Source organism: Chelmon rostratus, chromosome 12 (assembly GCF_017976325.1).
Source record: "Chelmon rostratus isolate fCheRos1 chromosome 12, fCheRos1.pri, whole genome shotgun sequence".
Lineage (NCBI taxonomy): Eukaryota > Metazoa > Chordata > Actinopteri > Chaetodontiformes > Chaetodontidae > Chelmon > Chelmon rostratus.
This window is the reverse complement of record NC_055669.1, coordinates 12933917-12950943: the sequence shown is the minus strand read 5'-3', so window position 1 is coordinate 12950943 and position 17027 is coordinate 12933917. Positions and strand designations below refer to the sequence as shown.

The 17027-nt window shown below is 43.1% G+C and overlaps 1 protein-coding gene across 1 annotated transcript in view; it reads left to right on the top strand.

Annotated features, from left to right (window-relative positions):
• The window catches only part of gpc1b (glypican 1b), a 63459-nt gene extending 52349 nt beyond the window's left edge, over positions 1 to 11110 (top strand). Inside the window, exons 6-11 of the mRNA XM_041948463.1 lie at positions 2266 to 2431; positions 2617 to 2747; positions 5427 to 5555; positions 5882 to 6015; positions 7061 to 7236; positions 7545 to 11110. Of these exons, the coding sequence (XP_041804397.1) occupies positions 2266 to 2431; positions 2617 to 2747; positions 5427 to 5555; positions 5882 to 6015; positions 7061 to 7236; positions 7545 to 7750 (942 nt within the window). The 3' untranslated portion in view covers positions 7751 to 11110. The remainder of the gene's footprint in view (positions 1 to 2265; positions 2432 to 2616; positions 2748 to 5426; positions 5556 to 5881; positions 6016 to 7060; positions 7237 to 7544) is intronic.
• Positions 11111 to 17027: the final 5917 nt, after the last annotated feature.

Sequence of the window (17027 nt, the reverse complement as noted above, 5' to 3'; positions counted from 1 at the left end):
ATATAGAAAGCACTGACAGGTATGGGGAGCATGCTGCGAAGGTGAAGCAAGGACAAGCAAGGGTACGGGTGTTAAAATGTAACGCAGCCACACATACAAACATCAAAGAGAGTGTTTAAAACCTAAGACTTTCTCTTGATGTCTCTCGACAGGCCAGTGTAGAGATGAGTCCAATCAGGGTAGAGTGAATGTGTGTGTGAAGGCGCATCCTGCCTCAACAAGTGCTGAAACAGTTACTTGATCAGTTGATTGTCAGAAAATACATTAATAACAGTTCTGATAAGCAATTAAACATTTAAGTAATTTATCAGGATGAAGATATGCTGTTTTTTCCCCCGTTTTATTCATCTGTCAATTCCCTTTTGAACAATCTAAGAACGTCCCCTCATGCTCGGGGTGACTGAGACGGGACTTTTTCACAATTTATCGATACTTAAGATAATCCTCAGTTTTTAGCCCTCGTTGCCGTTCCCTTACATCGCCTTCGTTACAGAGGAAGTTGTCAACATCAACCTCCAATTAGCACCGCGGAGGAGTTACATGCTGTTTAATGTCTGTTGTGCCTGGCCCGGGATCCCCAACATTAATACTGTATTGATGATGTAACAGAATCTAGATTAATGACTGTCTGTCCTTAATAAGTATTTCATTAACATCACCCAGGGTTTTTCACTCCCCTGCCAACGCCCCTCGGTAAATCTCGCAGCTTTTTTCAGCACTCCCCTGCCTCTCTCATTTTCAGTCTTTTTCCCCGCTCACCCCTGCGCGCTCCCTTCCCTCGCTCTTCTCTCTCGCCAGAAGAGCATTCATCTGACTCATCCCTGGCTAACGAGTGGTAGGGCAAGCATGGGAGGAGGGAAGGGAAGGAGGGCAGGAGTGAGGATCTGACTCATGTCTCATATGACTTGAGATTAAGCCTGGGAATGTGGTTACTGCTTTTCTGTGTCACTTACTTCACTTCATGCCGTCCTCCTTGAGCAACTGGCAACAATTACCAAATTCTATTGGTCTCTTTTATACATCAGAGATGCATTTACTAATTTAGGCTTATTATGTATCTCTTAAATGTAGCTGAAGATTAAATTTAGAGTTGAAACTGTGTCAAAATAAATAACTTTTTCCTTATGTGGATCAAATATGATTAGATTAAATCTTTTATGATCCTTGTGGGGAAATTGGGTTGATGCGCCCAACAGAACATAATGAAGGTTGTTTGAAACTTTACAAACAATATTTTTGATTCTCGATAGGTGAAAGAAAGTATATAATGTGTTAGAGAATCAGAAAAGGAAATATGAAAAGAGATAAAGACTGCATAAAAGACTAAGTTACACTGAATACTACCACCATGAAGGACAAGTGCTCCAGAGAGTCTCCCTTTGTTAATGTTGATTATAGTTATCAGGGTACAATTCTGCTGCCCATAGTCTGAAAAGTATTATTTTTATGTCCAATGTTGCCGAGCAGACCTGAATTTTTTGGACAGGTCTGTAAAGTGTTCAGAAGTGTCTCTGATTTGTTTTCCCACCTGATCCCTGCTGTTGTCCTCGGAGCCTGTTTCCACTGTATATTTGTTAAAAGCTGGTTTTAACTGTGACTTTGCTGTTGGAAGAACAGTTTCCAGGAAAAGCATCAGGCTGGCCCAGATGTCAGCTTAGAGAGCTTTGTATGTGTAGCTGGGCTCGTTCCACCTCTCTCTCTCTCTCACACACACACACACACACTTCCCGAGGTTTTGTATGCATAGCTGTACTCTCTTGTGAACAGAGCTTACTGGTATTAACCCAGTTTCACTTTTCACGCACCAAGGCCCTTTCCTGGGGGAGCAGCCTCTTGGGATAGAGAGAGAAATGGAGGAGGCAGGAAGGATGGAGCGAGGGACTGAGAATACTTGTATGAATGTCAGGGCCTTTTCACCGCGTGTGAAACAAAAAGCGAATTCTCCCAAAGTGGTTTCCAAGGAGACCATGCTGAATGAAAGTCTGGTGCAAACTAAAAAAAACGGGTCACCATGGGAGGCGACCTCCCACGGTTCTGTGACTGTCATTGTCTGGCCTGAAAAATTTCCATCTTCGCGTCTTATTAAAACTGAACACTTTTCTTTAATTCTCTGGTACAGTAGCCGCCATGCAGTGGTCAAATGTGCAGTCTGATCAACTGCTGCTATCATTTTTAGCTTTAGGCTATTAGCTCATATATGCTTGACTAAACAGTATTTTTTTAAATCCAGGTGGTGTGTTTATTTTTGTCTGTGCCCTGCTCCAGGTGCAGCTGAGCCAGGAGTGCATGCGGGCCATAATGAGGATGACTTACTGTCCCCACTGCCGCGGCATGGCCTCCGCCAGACCTTGTGCCAACTACTGCAGCAACGTCATGAAGGGCTGTCTGGCCAACCAGGCTGACCTCAACACCGAGTGGAGGCATCTGGCAGGTGGGGAGCACACACACACACACATATCCACACGTGCATCCAATTCGGCCATATGTTTGCTCAAAGGTTCACCCGACACATGATGTTACTTTGTGCGGCGAATGCAGCAGAATCGCTCTACCAGTGTACGACATATGAAACATTTCACGCATTCTTCACGCTAACTGTACCTCCTGTCTTTGTAGAAACAATGATACAGGTGGCTGATCGCTTTGATGGCCCATCTGGTGTGGACAGCGTGGTTCTCTCTCTACCATATCGCATATCAGAAGCCATGCTTACCATGATGGATAATATAGAGACCATCAACAGCAAGGTCAGAGCACACATTGGGACACGCATGCAGCTGCACAGAGCTGACCAAACCATACAAACTGTTTTTACTACACAGGATTCAAAGACATGAAATGATATTATGACCTGAACCAAAATTTAAGCATAAGTGAAACCACCATAGCCACTGAATATTAAAAAGTATTTGAATAGCTCTGATGACAAATTAAATTAATGCTTTGTGCCTTCTGATTTCTGCACATGGAAGCTCGCTTGTGATTTTTACTTTGGATGAAGACACAAACTAGGGAGATGTGCAGACCTGTAACATACAACACTCCCTTTATTTCATTGGGAATACACAGTATTAGTAGGTGTGATGGTCTTGCTTCAGTCATGACCAATCAAATCACCTATTTCCCCTGATTATAAAAGCAGTTCACTCTGTGCCACAACTGCGGCAATTTGCTAATGGAGGAGAACGCTCTGGTTCTGTCACAGAAGCGTCTTCAGAGAGGACACTAATGCGCCGGTGCGTGAGGTGCATAATTTATGCCATTTTAAATAAGGTAATTGGAGGAGACCATGTCTGCATGTTGCTCTAGTTAAAGCAGACTGATTATGCAATGTAAAAAAAGAGGTTCGGTTATATTGAAAATATATTTTAAGAAGCCAAACAGATGTTTGCTGCAAACTGTAGAAAGGGTTGCTTGAACCTCTCAGACTTAGATATATGTAGATTTTTTTTTCTACCTAAGAGAAGTCAATCAAAGCCAAACTGGCGTACTTATATCTATAAAACTGCTGGCATTATACTTTAAAAGGCCCTGAGAGCCTATTTCCTCGATCAGTCTCTTACTATGAATGAGGTGGTCCTACATAAGCAACAACAGTTTTCTTTTTTTCACAAAACAAACTTCAGTGGTTTGACGTGGGTGGGGCTCAGTTGGGGAAAAACCATGTGAAGTCATGCACTTCCGTGCACCAATCAGGATTCAGCAATGTTAGAACTGAAATGAGTTGACAGTTGTGGGATTGTTTGTTTATCCAGCCTGGCGACTGTCAATCAAATCTGCTCAAAGCACGCCCACGCAGCCCCGATGAAGCAGATTAGCTGATTATCTTTTTTAGTCATGAATATTTCATGTTTTAGAGAAATGCGAAAGATTTGAAACCAAGTTTCAGGGGTTTTCAAATATTCATATCACCTGGTAAGGCAGAAGAAATAGTAAGGAAATAAATAATCCTTACTGTCTCTGGAAATGCCACTGTGCAAGCTAATGCACACACCCTGGATCCGTCAGCTCAGACACTGCGTCCTTTCTCACTCCGCTGCCCCATTTCCCCCACATTCATTTGTTTGTACAATTAACACCTATCCTGCCACTATATTAGTGCTGTTGCAACGCTCCACGTACCTGGTTGAAAATAAAAGGATGTGAGTCATGACAGAGCCTGTGGGCCAAGCGTTTACTTCACAGTTTAATGGTGTTTGAGCAACAGTTTTATATGATCCTTAAAAGGCTCTGGCAGCAGTGGAAACCTCACTGAGTTGTTTGGTGAAGGTGGAAAACAGTGTAGATGGTGAGAGGAAAGACAAAGCTTCCTCTGTGCTGCTTTTGCTGTTAAAGAGCCTGGCTGGCTTGAGGTGAGCCATAGCCTGGCAGACTGCCTCTGACCTGGTTCAGTATGGTAATCACACACAGCTTCAGCCTCTGATCTTCATCTCTGGGGGAAATAGCTGTGTTGATCCCACAGAAGTCAGTTCGTGACTATGTTCAAGTATTATGGTAAACACTGTGTAGGACAGATTATCTCCTATTTACATAATCTGTTGACATCAAAAGCCATATGTCGCATTATGTACTTTTTCCCATAAGAACTCACCAAATATGGGTAAAAATGATTGCAGTATGCATAAGTAAATATGCTTGAGGGATCTGCCACTACTCAGACAACAGAGTCAACACCGCACTTTGTATGTCCATTATTCAATCTACTGTGAACCACACAACACAACAAGTTATGCTGACAGACACGACTTGAAGCTTAAGACAGGATTATTTTAAAGTTATGTGTGAAGGTTCAAAGGCTTGTGGCTCCTCTAAGCAGGACAGATTGGATGACAGATTGACCGCGGTCTCACTGTATTCCCCGGGCTCCTCTAATAAAATGTAAACCCCACAGGGACGAGTGGTACTTTCTGAGCTGTGAACCATTCTGCTGGAGCGATGCTGTGATTGACTCTTGGGGTCATGCAAATAAGCAGCACCGCTTGTTCGCTGTTGGTTTTCAAAGGTGGAGATTTCTGTGTACTAATATGCTCATGCTTTTTTGTTTGCAGATGAATTGCTCCAATAAATGCTAAATGCTTTGCTGGTGCAGTATGGCTGCAGGTTTCTGTTCAGAGAGCTAGTTCAAGTGTGACTTCAGTCTTGTTAATACCAGTGCTGATAAAGATCCTGAGTATGAACTATATATGATAGGTAAATTAGCTTCATAGAACAGGTCTGAAGCCTTCGCCACCAGCCGCAGATGAAGGTTAATTGGATGATAAAGACCTGTTTTGGGCTCTGCAGTGTTTGGAAAGCTGTGTAAAATTTAAGCTTTTGTCTGAACAGAACTGAGTCAATTTCCTCATTTCACCCTTCCGTTAACCCCCTCTCATGCATCTTCTCTCCACATTCCTGTCTGTGTTTGCTTCACTTTCTCCTGCCCCCAGTTGTTCCAGGCATGTGGCAACCTCAGAGAGGGAGGAACCAGCAGCACAGGAGTCGACGAGTCCATGAAGAGAGGGAAGGTTATGGTGGAGGACAAGCTGGGATCCAGCTCCAGCAGAATGGACAAACTGGTTAGTATTTAACCGACTGAATCTGTGCCCTTGTTATTGCTCTCTGATGGCCTAATCTGGCCCTTTCAAGCCGATGGTTTACGATGCAGGAGTCATTGCTCATCATGGGTTATTAAACCCCTTTTGCTGTTCATTTCACCTTTACACACAAGGCTATGGGGTGATTAGATGGGAGTGAATGCTTGGCCGGATGAATGAGTCAGATGACTGAGCACTGCAGTTGGTTATTGAGGAAGATTCTTACTCTCCTGTTACTCTCCCATCATGCTGGGATTTTGGACAAAGTGCAGAAGCTCATGAATGTGCTCTCGTCAACTCTGCCGCAGGTGTCTGACGTAACCATGAGACTGAGGGATTTGCAGCCGTACTGGGTTTCTCTCCCCGGCCTTCTGTGCAGTGACAGAGTGGCCACTGGAACAGGAGCCGAGGATAAGTGTTGGAACGGCATGAACCGTGCCAGGTAGGGCACAGAAACCTGCAAAGAAATGTATTTCAAAGTAAAATATTAAAATACAAAAATGTACAATGTATCTTGTGAAGTGAATATAAGAGGAACTGTGGGTTGCTTCTAGAATTTATAACCTGGATGTCTCAGAAAATGGACAAGCAGTCCCAGCCACCAAATACTGGCTTTCCATGATGGATGCATGATATTGTATGACTCTCCATATTAAACCTAGACTGAATACGTTTTGAATGAAAAACATTTATCATATTGTACTTACAAGTGAAAACTTGAATTCAGGAGCAGTGAAACGCATCCGTGCTCACTTCAATCAGTCTTATTTGGTCTGGTATGACCAGTAGCTTATGGTGGCTAATGTTAGCAGACTTCACATAGATATTGCTGTGAACATTATTGAATCAGTTTGCTGACTTTCTGACTCCTCTTAGGTTATGCTGCTGTTACACAACATGTTAGCTTGTCTCATACACTGACACACTGAAATACTGAAATATTAACAGTATTTGATTGCAAAGCCTCTCCAACCCTCATCGGGTAGGTATATGGGCAGCATCACGACTCTTCCATAAAATGTATATACTGTATATGAGTTGCTTAAGTCATCCAATCAGAGGACTACAGAGGTTGGTTTGGCTGATCACCTTAAACTTGAACTCGAATCATATCAGTCACCAAGTCAGAAAAAAGCATTTAAAAGAGTTCACATGAATGTTGCTCAAGATTTATTGGTATCATTATATTGAGTCATTCTGTATCTTACAGATCTTTTAATTAATCAGCCAAACCAATCCCTGCAGTCCTCTGACTGGATGACTGAGGCAATTCTTACAATATGTGCATATACGTTGGATATGGAAGTGTTGTGACGATGACTGTTTGTGGTCCCATTCTGGTTTTCTTCTTGTTTTACCAGCGGTTGGCAGAATCCAGGGGAATGAAGGAAATCAATTAAAGATTAACTGTGACGAAATGCTGAAAAATGTGCATATATAGACTATGCATATATATTGCATGTCAAACAAGATTTCATGTGTGGCAGGTACCTTCCAGAGGTCATGGGTGATGGCCTAGCCAATCAGATCAACAACCCTGAAGTGGAAATTGACATCACCAAGCCAGAGATAACAACACGCCAGGAGATAATGCAGCTGAAGATCATGACGCACCGCCTGAAGAACGCTCTCAACGGCCAGGACGTGGACTTTCAGGACACCAGTGAGTACTTTGAGCATCCCCGCTCACAAGTTTCTCAAGCACATCCACAAAGAAACTTCCTCTCAGATGACTCGCTGATCGTTAAAAGCTTTTAAATCCCAGATGAATGGAAATAAACAACTCATCTGAGGAGGAAGCACACTTTCATCTTAATTTGTACAAATACAGTATGTGCACAGTATGTTTAATATGTATGAGTTTGTGGCAGCGCTATGAATATGTTGATTATAAGAATACGCAGGCAACGCCATTTGTAAATTTTATGTATGTCGTTCCTTTGAGCTCACGTCCCGACCCTCTGTCCACAGGTGATGATGTCAGCGGCTCAGGAAGCGGCATGTGCGCCGACGACTCGTGCTCCCGGGGCCCGCGCCTGGTGGTCCCCGTCACCGACCGACCCATACTCTACGCCTACCCGCCGGAGAACAAGAAGGTCTTGGCCTCGGCCAACCAGAACCTCCCCTGCGTCGCCATTTACCTGCTTTCACTTCTCGTTTTGCTGCTCCGGCGATAATTGACGGGGGGAATCTACCAACTGGGACTGAGTTTGGGACACAGGGGTTGGGGAGAGTCTGACAGGGGAGGAAGGAGAAGCTGGGGGGTTAGTTACTTTGCCAAAACTAAACAAGTATAAGGAAACAATTTTAAAAAATCACTTGGATGGACTTCCTTTTGGTTTTGCATTAGAACAAAATGGAATTACGAGTATTCATAAATGTTTCGGTTCCGCTCTTTAATTTCTTGCTATATTATGACACCATTAGAGCTGGTCTTTTCGCATCTTCTAATGTTTTGTTTCTGGTGTTTGGGTTCTCTGAGATTATATCTGTACCTAAGACATGTGTAAGACTATATTGTTAACAGTATGTTGGTGTTGACACCACGGGGAGAGGGAGAATGGGGCTTTGCAGTGGCGCTCAGATACATATATTTGATTCCACTACTTAAAAACAGCACTTGTATTCCAGTAGAATTATTTATTTATTAATAACTCGAACAATAGACCCCAGAGTGCTGTGATCACTCTCCGATATTTATAGGCATACCGCAAACTCAAATGGCATAAAATATTGATGACTTTTAAAGAAGGATAATCTGGTCAGCGCCACCCACCAGGCCTCTTAATGCATTAAGCCTCACCCAGCGAGGATGAGAGCACTCCGCGTCAGCACTTTTTGCCATTTCATCATGTAAGCTGTAATAATAACCGTGATCACATTCACACTGACATGATCGTCTAATGTGGGAGTAACGTGACCCGTCCGCCACTCCATCCATCCGCTCATCCCTACATTCCCCCGCCCCCCTCACCCCTCCTGCTCAGGCAGATCTCCCTCTCTCTCTCCAGACCCCGCTGGCTGCGTCGGATCAACTCGAGAGTCTGGTGTAAGCAAAACACATGCTAGAGCGAGCCAGGTCTCAGATGACAGCAGCGTCCCACTATAGAGCACTGTATCTGAAGCGGGGGTGTCGGTTTAAGATAGCCCCCACTGCAAAGGATTGACAGTTAGTGACTTTGGAAACGTGTAGCAGGACAGAAATGTACACAGAGGCAGAAACACTGCTGTCATGTAGCGCTCTTTTTTTTTTTTTATTTCTTCTGTATTCTTTTTATGTGCACAGCAGAGCAAAAATATAACATGCATAAGTTTGTGTGGTCCTGCAAATGTCCAGTGCTGCTGTGATTAACGTCATGATTGCGACTAGCAACGTCATGCATTTTGTCTGATTGCAGCAATGATCCATATCACAGTAAAAGCCGCACCATGCACGCCTCTGAATTGTACGACTATTTCTATGGCAGACACAGCAGTGTGCATATTTTTGATCGCTTCTTTGTTGTTTTCTAGGGGAAAAAAAATAGCCACTAAGGTATCAACATTTTTATAATGGCCAGATCATTGTATGCTATAACTCTAATTTCATCATCTGTCACAGTGTATCCATATCTGCCTTCCATTTTTCCGCTACTTTTCTATATCAGTGCCTCTTTCTTCCCACCCCCTACATCCTCTGCCCCCCTCCCCGCTCATCAGTTATAATGACCTTTAAAATGTTCCTCATGCTTCTACATGATGGCAAGACAATACGACGATGACACAGTGCTTCATTACGTGTCAACCTTACTGGGAATGTTGTGGGAACACAGAGCAAGGCTTTTCTCCTGATGAGGAGCTTGCTGGGGAGGGCAACACATACCACGTTTTAATTCAAAGAAATGTCAAAGCTCTCGCGTGAGAACGCTGCGTGCAGGATGACGGGTCAATGCTTGCATGTGTGTACATGTACGTGCGTGGATGTGTGTGCTTGTCTGTGATTGATAGGGCAAACGAGGGACGGGCGATGGAGACTTTATAAATCATGTTCGGATGGCACAGCAATGAAATGTATTGAAATGCATTGGAACAACATTGTCTGACGGAGTGCTATTCAACCGACAGCAATGGGAGATTAATGCAGCTCATTTTTCAAAAATGGGAATTTCAACCTACTTCTGTAATAACTCCCAATCTGTATTGATGGTGTCATAGCTCGCCAGTATTGTGTATGACAGAGAAAGTTAATGTGGAGGACAGAAATGGACAGTTGCACACTGGGACAATCCACTATCATTCATTGTATGACAGTTGATAATACTGAAGATCCAATTAAGTAGTCGGGGGCTCTGTCAAAGTTTGAGCAGAACATCTGTTAGCTTCTCGGTTAATTGCTGCTCTTCAGATGGGTGAGGTTGTTGTCATGCGTGTTACCTGACAGGTTTTTTTGTTTGTTTGTTTGTTTTTTGACAGGCTTTATTAATGACTGCTACGTTTGCTGTGCGTATGCGTGTTTGTGTATGCTCGTCCACGTGAGTGCATCTGTCTTTCTGTTCGTCCCTGGTAAAGAGAAATCTGCCTGTGACTGCCTTTGACACTTTGTCTTGTGTTGGGGTCAATTTTGAGATTTTAAAAAGAGAGATTTTAATAATATTAGATCTTCCAGTGGAGTAAGAAAGAAAAAAAACCCCACACATTTTGAACCAAGAAGAATTAGCAAGCAAGAGCGCCGCATGGGTCTTCTTTTTGCGACCCCTCTCGAAAAATCTGTATTATGAATGTGAAAGTGCACGTTAAGCCCGGTAAAGAAAGAGAAATGACTCCAACTGTGATGGTGACATTCCAATTCAAAGACAACTTGTGACTCACAACTTCAGTTTCAATGACTGCCTCACAATGTCATCGGCTGAAATTTGCACAACCCCCGCCCCCTCCCCCACCCCTCCTCCTTCACCTTTTGATCTCATTAATTTGTTGCTCAAAGTCCCCCTTCCCTTTTATAAAACCTGCACTTTTATGAGGCCAATAAATGGCATTGTCTGCACAAAGGCATCACAAGATGGTCGATCAATACGCGAGTCAACACCTTCCAGAAACGACTATTGATTGGGGATGTGTGTATGCAGATAGATGTGGCCCAGCAAGACGTCTCCTGTTCAGCGATGGTGGAACAGTGTAAACACAAAGCCCCTGTGTGTGAGAGGAGGCAGGGGAAAGGTTTGCGCCGAGCGCTGATCTCACATCGGTTTGCTGTGCGCCTCAACCCCTGCCCTCATTCATTAGGTGGCTGATTATCCCACCTTTAAGGACAGCTGTATTCTACACTGAGTTGAATATGAGAGGAATTTCTTAAAGGTGCCAATTTATGAGGGGAAAAAAAAAGTACTTTTAATTTTGTTGTTTTTATTTCCTTTGGTTTTGTTGTTAACAGAAATCTATGGAGAGTTTGTGCTTATGGTGAAGATAGACGCCAGAAAGAGGTTGAAAAATACAAATGTCTCATTTGCTGTTGTACCTGAAATCTTGTGTCAATTATATACATTGTAAGATTTTCAACATGCCTGTGTCCTGTGTCTTTAATTGTGGGCGTGGTTGTGTTTTTGTCTAAGTATAAGAGAAAAAATCTATATTATTTAACATCTGGTGGGTCTCATGAAGGTTTTAAACTATATTCACAAATGGCTCAACTCGCACAAACAGTGTCAGATCAGTCACGTCTAGGTTTCTTAGGGAAAGGAAGCGTCTGCTCTTCTTCGAAATCTCCTTCCCATCTGCCCAAGTTGTTTCCCAGAGCGCACCGGGGCACGCTGCCACCTAAGAAAGAGCCAACTCGCTCCAGTGATGATGTCAGGGGTGACAGCTGCTGTCTGGTGTTTCCACACAGCAGAAGCCGCCACATGGTCGGAGCACACTAAGTGCTTTGTCTCGTTCTGTGTGCAGACAATGGAGTGATCGTCGTCCTCGGGGTGGTTTTAACAAGGTGTACTTGACCGTGATCCTGCGGGAGACCGGGGTGCCACGCTTCACGTGGAGCTCTGCTGCAGCTAAGCGCTTTCTTTGTGGTTCTAGTGCTGAGCTGCAATGTTTCCATGTCTGCCATGAGGTTGCAAATTATAGGAGTGAAAAACGCCAGGAGAGAAGGCAGCATGCAGCCAGGTCAGGGAGGCGATATTAAACCAAGGTTATGAATATTTAAAATATGTCACAATAAATCTCCAGTGCCACTCTCTCTGCCCTCTCTGACCTTCTTCACACCCTCGTCTGTTTGATTTTGTAACACAGGGATTCAACGACAAACTCAAACTCTGTCCGAATAAATTGAACAGCCCCAGCTCTCAAGTTGTTTTTAAAATCAATCTCATACTTATTATGTGTTAGTCTGTGATAGCTTTGTCCCCTACAGCGAACTTACCAGCCATCTTTCTGCAACCCTACTCCCTCAGTATCTACTTGTGTGCACGCAAACGGGCCGACACATTCTCGGCTATCGATTGTGTGTGAAGCCTTTCGCCTTCTCACTCACTCTCAGTGCACACGGCTGCACCGGATGCACACCAGCTATTCTCAGCCTTTTGGCTTCCCACTTGGCCTTTGCTTCGCAGCACTTTTTTGAGTGGCTGCTTCGCAACCTTAGATTGTCTCTGTGTTGGAAACATAAGCTCAGCAGGGCAGAGCACTTGTCAGTAAAATCTGCTCAGCTCAACACACCCTGAACTGCCTTTGCCTTCAGGCTCCATCATGTCTTACAGCAAGATGCTACCAGGATCGTGCACTTTGCATCTCAATCCATTAAAATGTATCAGAGGAGGGTAATCACGAGCTACATATTGAATATGTTTCCAGTTCAGAATGAGAGAAACTTTACGAGGTGGCTGAATAAGTTAAAGCAAATCAAGTCCCCAGAGTAGTGGAGAAAAATGTCTTTCTGACTCTCTCCTCAGCAGCAGGTGCAGCGCTAAACCGACCAAGTCTTTAAACGCTACCTTACAGTGAGCGACTGTTTGATAAAAGTAAACATGGTATTTGAAGTACTTATTCTATTGTCTTAGCTGCTCCTTCCCATCTATTTGATTTCGGATCACACAAAGAATGCATGCAGGTTTTCGCATCAGAAATGGCAGAAACTGAAAGAGAGAGATCCCTTTTTAACATCAGTGTCAAAGTCTGGAAGTTCAGCCAAAAACACTCGGAGGCAGTCTGTTCTCCACCTAAATCTCCCTACATGGCTGCAAATGTGCGCTGTGCTCTTTTGCCTTTTGGCTTATTAGACATTTTCTCTCACCTTTTTTTCTCTGTCTCTCTCTTTGATTTGCCTTGTAATTGAACTGAAGCCTCCTACTCCCTCTCTGCTTCTCTCTCTCACGCTCTCTCTCTTTAGTAGCTGTCTCGGTTGTTATATAATTTTACATCAGTACTTATATTTGAGATCAAGGGCTTCACATCATTGCCTCTGTCAGATATATGAGATGGATCAAACTACAAAAAGCTCACACAGATACACTTCTAGCTCGGGCTTGTGCAGTGTTAATGCACATACTGCCCCCCAGTGGGGCAAGGCTTTCATTGCATTTTGAGGAAAAATGAGATGACTCAAAATGCAAAGGTGTCTGTGGGGGTTCTCAGTCATCCAGGTCATGCGTATCCAAGGAGGGTTGAGTCAAGGGCAGCTGGACTTGGCTGTCGACACTTGAAAACGTTTCGTCTCTCATCCAAGAGGCTTCTTCGGCTCTAACTGGCTGGTGGGGAGTCAAAGGTATTTAACCTCTGTGGGGTCGTTATCAAGGTCATTGAAGCCACTTGGGTGCGGCTTAACAGTCGCTAAGGTTGCCAACAGTGAAAAGTTCTTGAATTTGCTGAGAAGGAGGATGAACGGAAAAGATCATTGTGGGGGATAAGAGGTGTTGTAGACCTCCACCTCTGTTGAGGGATGGTGTCTCTGCTTTCATGTAAATAGCCTCATTTACTCTCCTTTCAAACCATCTGTCTATCCAGAATATGATATATGTTGTTGTCCTCCAATGAGTATCCCTTATCTTTCTGGCGTGGGTAAACAGCTGAGTCTTGACCTGAGGAGTGGACCCTCTGGTGTTGAGCCATATGTTTGTTCAACGGTTGTTTCATTTCCCAGATATATACAGCTCCTCACTGCATTGGACTGCAAACCCTCAATTGCTTTTCTCGTGTGTGAGTATGCAGGTTCTTCCGGGTGGACCAGCTTCTTTCTCAGCGTGTTGCTGGGTTTGAAAAACACAGGGACGCAGCGTTTGTTGAATCTTCTCCAGAGTTTCACATGTGCGGAATGACAATGTTGTTGCATTTGTTCTTCTTTTCTGCACCACCCGCAGCGTTGGTGTTCTTCCTGAGTCTTGTGGCTGTTTTCACAAAGGTTCAGTAAGGTTTCCACGAGCTTTAACCGTATCCCTCAGATGTTTGTGCTCCGTCTCTTGGGCCTGGGGACTTGTTGGTACACTACGAGCTCAGCACTGTCGGTTTCTGACAGCTCCTAACTTTTGCTCGAGTGGGCGGTGAAAGTCAAAGAGTAAGTGTCTGTGGGTTTCCTGTGTACTCCAACGTGGTGGCGGCTGTACTCTACAGTGTGTACAGCACAGTCCAGCTGTGTTCCTGACGTCCTCTCGTGTGAACTTCATGTTACTGTCCACTGAGTTAATGTGTTCTATGAAGGCTTGTACCTCCTGAATTTTGACCCATGTGTCGTCCACATATCTAAATCAGAGGCTCAGTGTGTCTCCTCTGAAGGAGTTCAGGGCTCTGCCTTCTGTGTCTTCCATGCAGAGGTTGGCCACAATGAGAGATAGTGGTGAGCCTGTGGCACAGCCATGCTTTTGTCTATAAAATGTCCCATTGTACTGAAAGTAGGTGGTGTTCAGACAGTGGTCCAGCAGGTCACAAATCTGGTTTGAGATTGGTTCTATTGTGGAGGGTGTTGTCTTGCAGCAGTCGTTTCCTGACAGCTTCCACAGTGGGGATATACAGTGTGAACAGCGATGTCACATCATTCAATTTATTGTCTAGAATAACAAATGGTGGAATGTAACTAAGTACATGTAGTCAAGTAGTGTACTTAGGTACAAATTTGAAGTACCTGAGTATTTTAATCTCATGCCATTTTATATTTTATCCCCTCTATAATTCACATGTTAGCATTGGTTTTTAACTCAGCTACATTTATTTAACAACTTTTTTCACAAATTTTTTTCATTGTTGTTTTTCATCCATGGTTCCAGCTTCTGAAATGTGAGGATTTACTAATCATTTGAATTTATTCTTAATATTTTTGAGGATAAAACAAGAACAGTGAAGGTGTCCTGTTGCCCTCTGGGTTATTGTGGTTATTGTTCACTATTTCTGAATAGGTTTCAGGCCGGTATAAAAAACTTAAAAGCACCCCATCAACCAAGTGAAATAGTAAAAATCTGCATTGAAGTTGATGCATGAGTAATAATAATGCATTAATAAAAAAAAAATATAATAGTACAACAGTCACTGGAGCCATTTTCCTGCATTGAACACATTTTCACTTTTAACACTTATTGGTATGTTCATGCATTTTCCTGATTATACTTAGACACTTTCACTAAGGTAACATTGACAATGCCGGACTTCTACTTGTAATACAGTATTTTTATAGTGTGGTAGTAGTACTCTGACTTAAGTAAAGGATCTGAATACGTCCTCCAACACTGTCGGTAAAACCCTTTCGTCTGTCGCCCTCTAGTGGTCCAGCAGTGATGCTGATTGTGATCAGCTGAGTGGATACGAGCAGAAAAGGTCTGTGAAACTTTTTTTTTTTTTTTTTTTGCTCCGTGTTAAATTAACATTAAAGGAGGCTGACAGGAAGTTAAGTTAAATGTTTATAACAACTCCTTTTAATGTCTGTGGTGCAAACATCTACATGTTAATTGTTTGGGTCCATGTGGGTTCGGGATTGTTTTGAGCTGTTCTTTCATAGTTTAGAAATTACTTTGGCCAATTTTATTTTCCAGCTGTGTGTTTTCACCTCCTGTCAGCTCTTTTTTAATCATTGCAGTTATATATCGCAAATGTTACAAGACAGAAATCTTTAAAATGTTACAGTGTTTCTTCACAAATCTGATAAACTCCGATTTGAAATATGAAATAAATACCAAAACATTCACACAGTTATTACAACCTGGACACCAGAATATACTACAGTATAATGTCAGCGCATCTTGAACAGCTACAGTTGATGTAGTGGGTGACTATTGTGACTGTTGTCATGGAGATTAAATATGCCACAAATAAGTCTGGAAGGAGAAAGGAGAAAGAAAAAGTGGTTAGGGCAGCACCTGAGGATGCCAATAACGAAACTGTTCATTAAAACACCTGCAAAACAGAATTTGTATTATCCGGTTTGCTTCAGGGAGAAGTTTCCACTTGTCACCACTAGGGGTCAATGTTAATTTTTCTGCTTGAGGTTGTTTTGCAGCCGATGGCTTTTTCTTTGGCTGGTTTACTCTTCACACTAAGTTTCATGCAAAGCCATTGTTCCTAAATACAGTATTGTAGGAGAGGATATGTAGTGAGTCAAAGGCCAATGCTAATTCAGCAACCTTTCACAGTTTTAGGATTACTTGGCTTTATAAAACACTGGGTTTTTGGAAGCATTGTTACTGGGAAGGCTGGCATGTACAAACACAAATTATCATAGAAAACACACACTCATACAGACACAAACACACACACACTCACACACACACACACACCAATTCTAAAATTTGACAAGCTCATGCAATAACCCGAAAATAACCACCGGCCCTGACAAAAGATTGATGGGAAGTCTCTGTCGAGTGATGATACAAAATCATTCTCCAGTGTCATTTTTCAGGAGCTTTTCAGCCCAGCATCTCGCTCTCAAGCTTCAAAGCCCCAGCATCTGTGGACAGAAGGAGCTGGCCAGGGCACACAGATAAACAGAGCTGCATTTAGGCTCGTATGAGAAAAAGGATTTTTGATTTCAGATGTCCTGTCATGCACATACATCAGAGTGCACATGTAGCTGTTCTGAGTGTGTTCCAGTGTGAAACAATCGAAGAAGGTCAGTGTTTGACATTACCTTTAAAACATAACATCTGGTTTAAGATGGTATCTTTTCCACATCCAGTGCTGGATGTAGAAATTGGAGACAGCAACATGTGAGATCAGGATATTTTTTGTGTCACGGGAAAAGCATGAAATGATGAATTGTTGCTTTTATACATCAAGTTAAATCACAGAGAATATGACCTGGTTAAACTGCTACTCTGAAATGTCTTTTGTCTGAATGAAATATTACTTTAAAAGGTAATGCAACAATGAGAAAATCCACAAATTGTCACCACCATGCTCATGCATCCCAATGAAGGGTTCAGGGCATGTTGTTTTGTTGGACTTCAGCTTGGCGTTCAACACCATCTTTCCAGAAATCCTCCACTCAGAACTGACCCTGCTCACTTT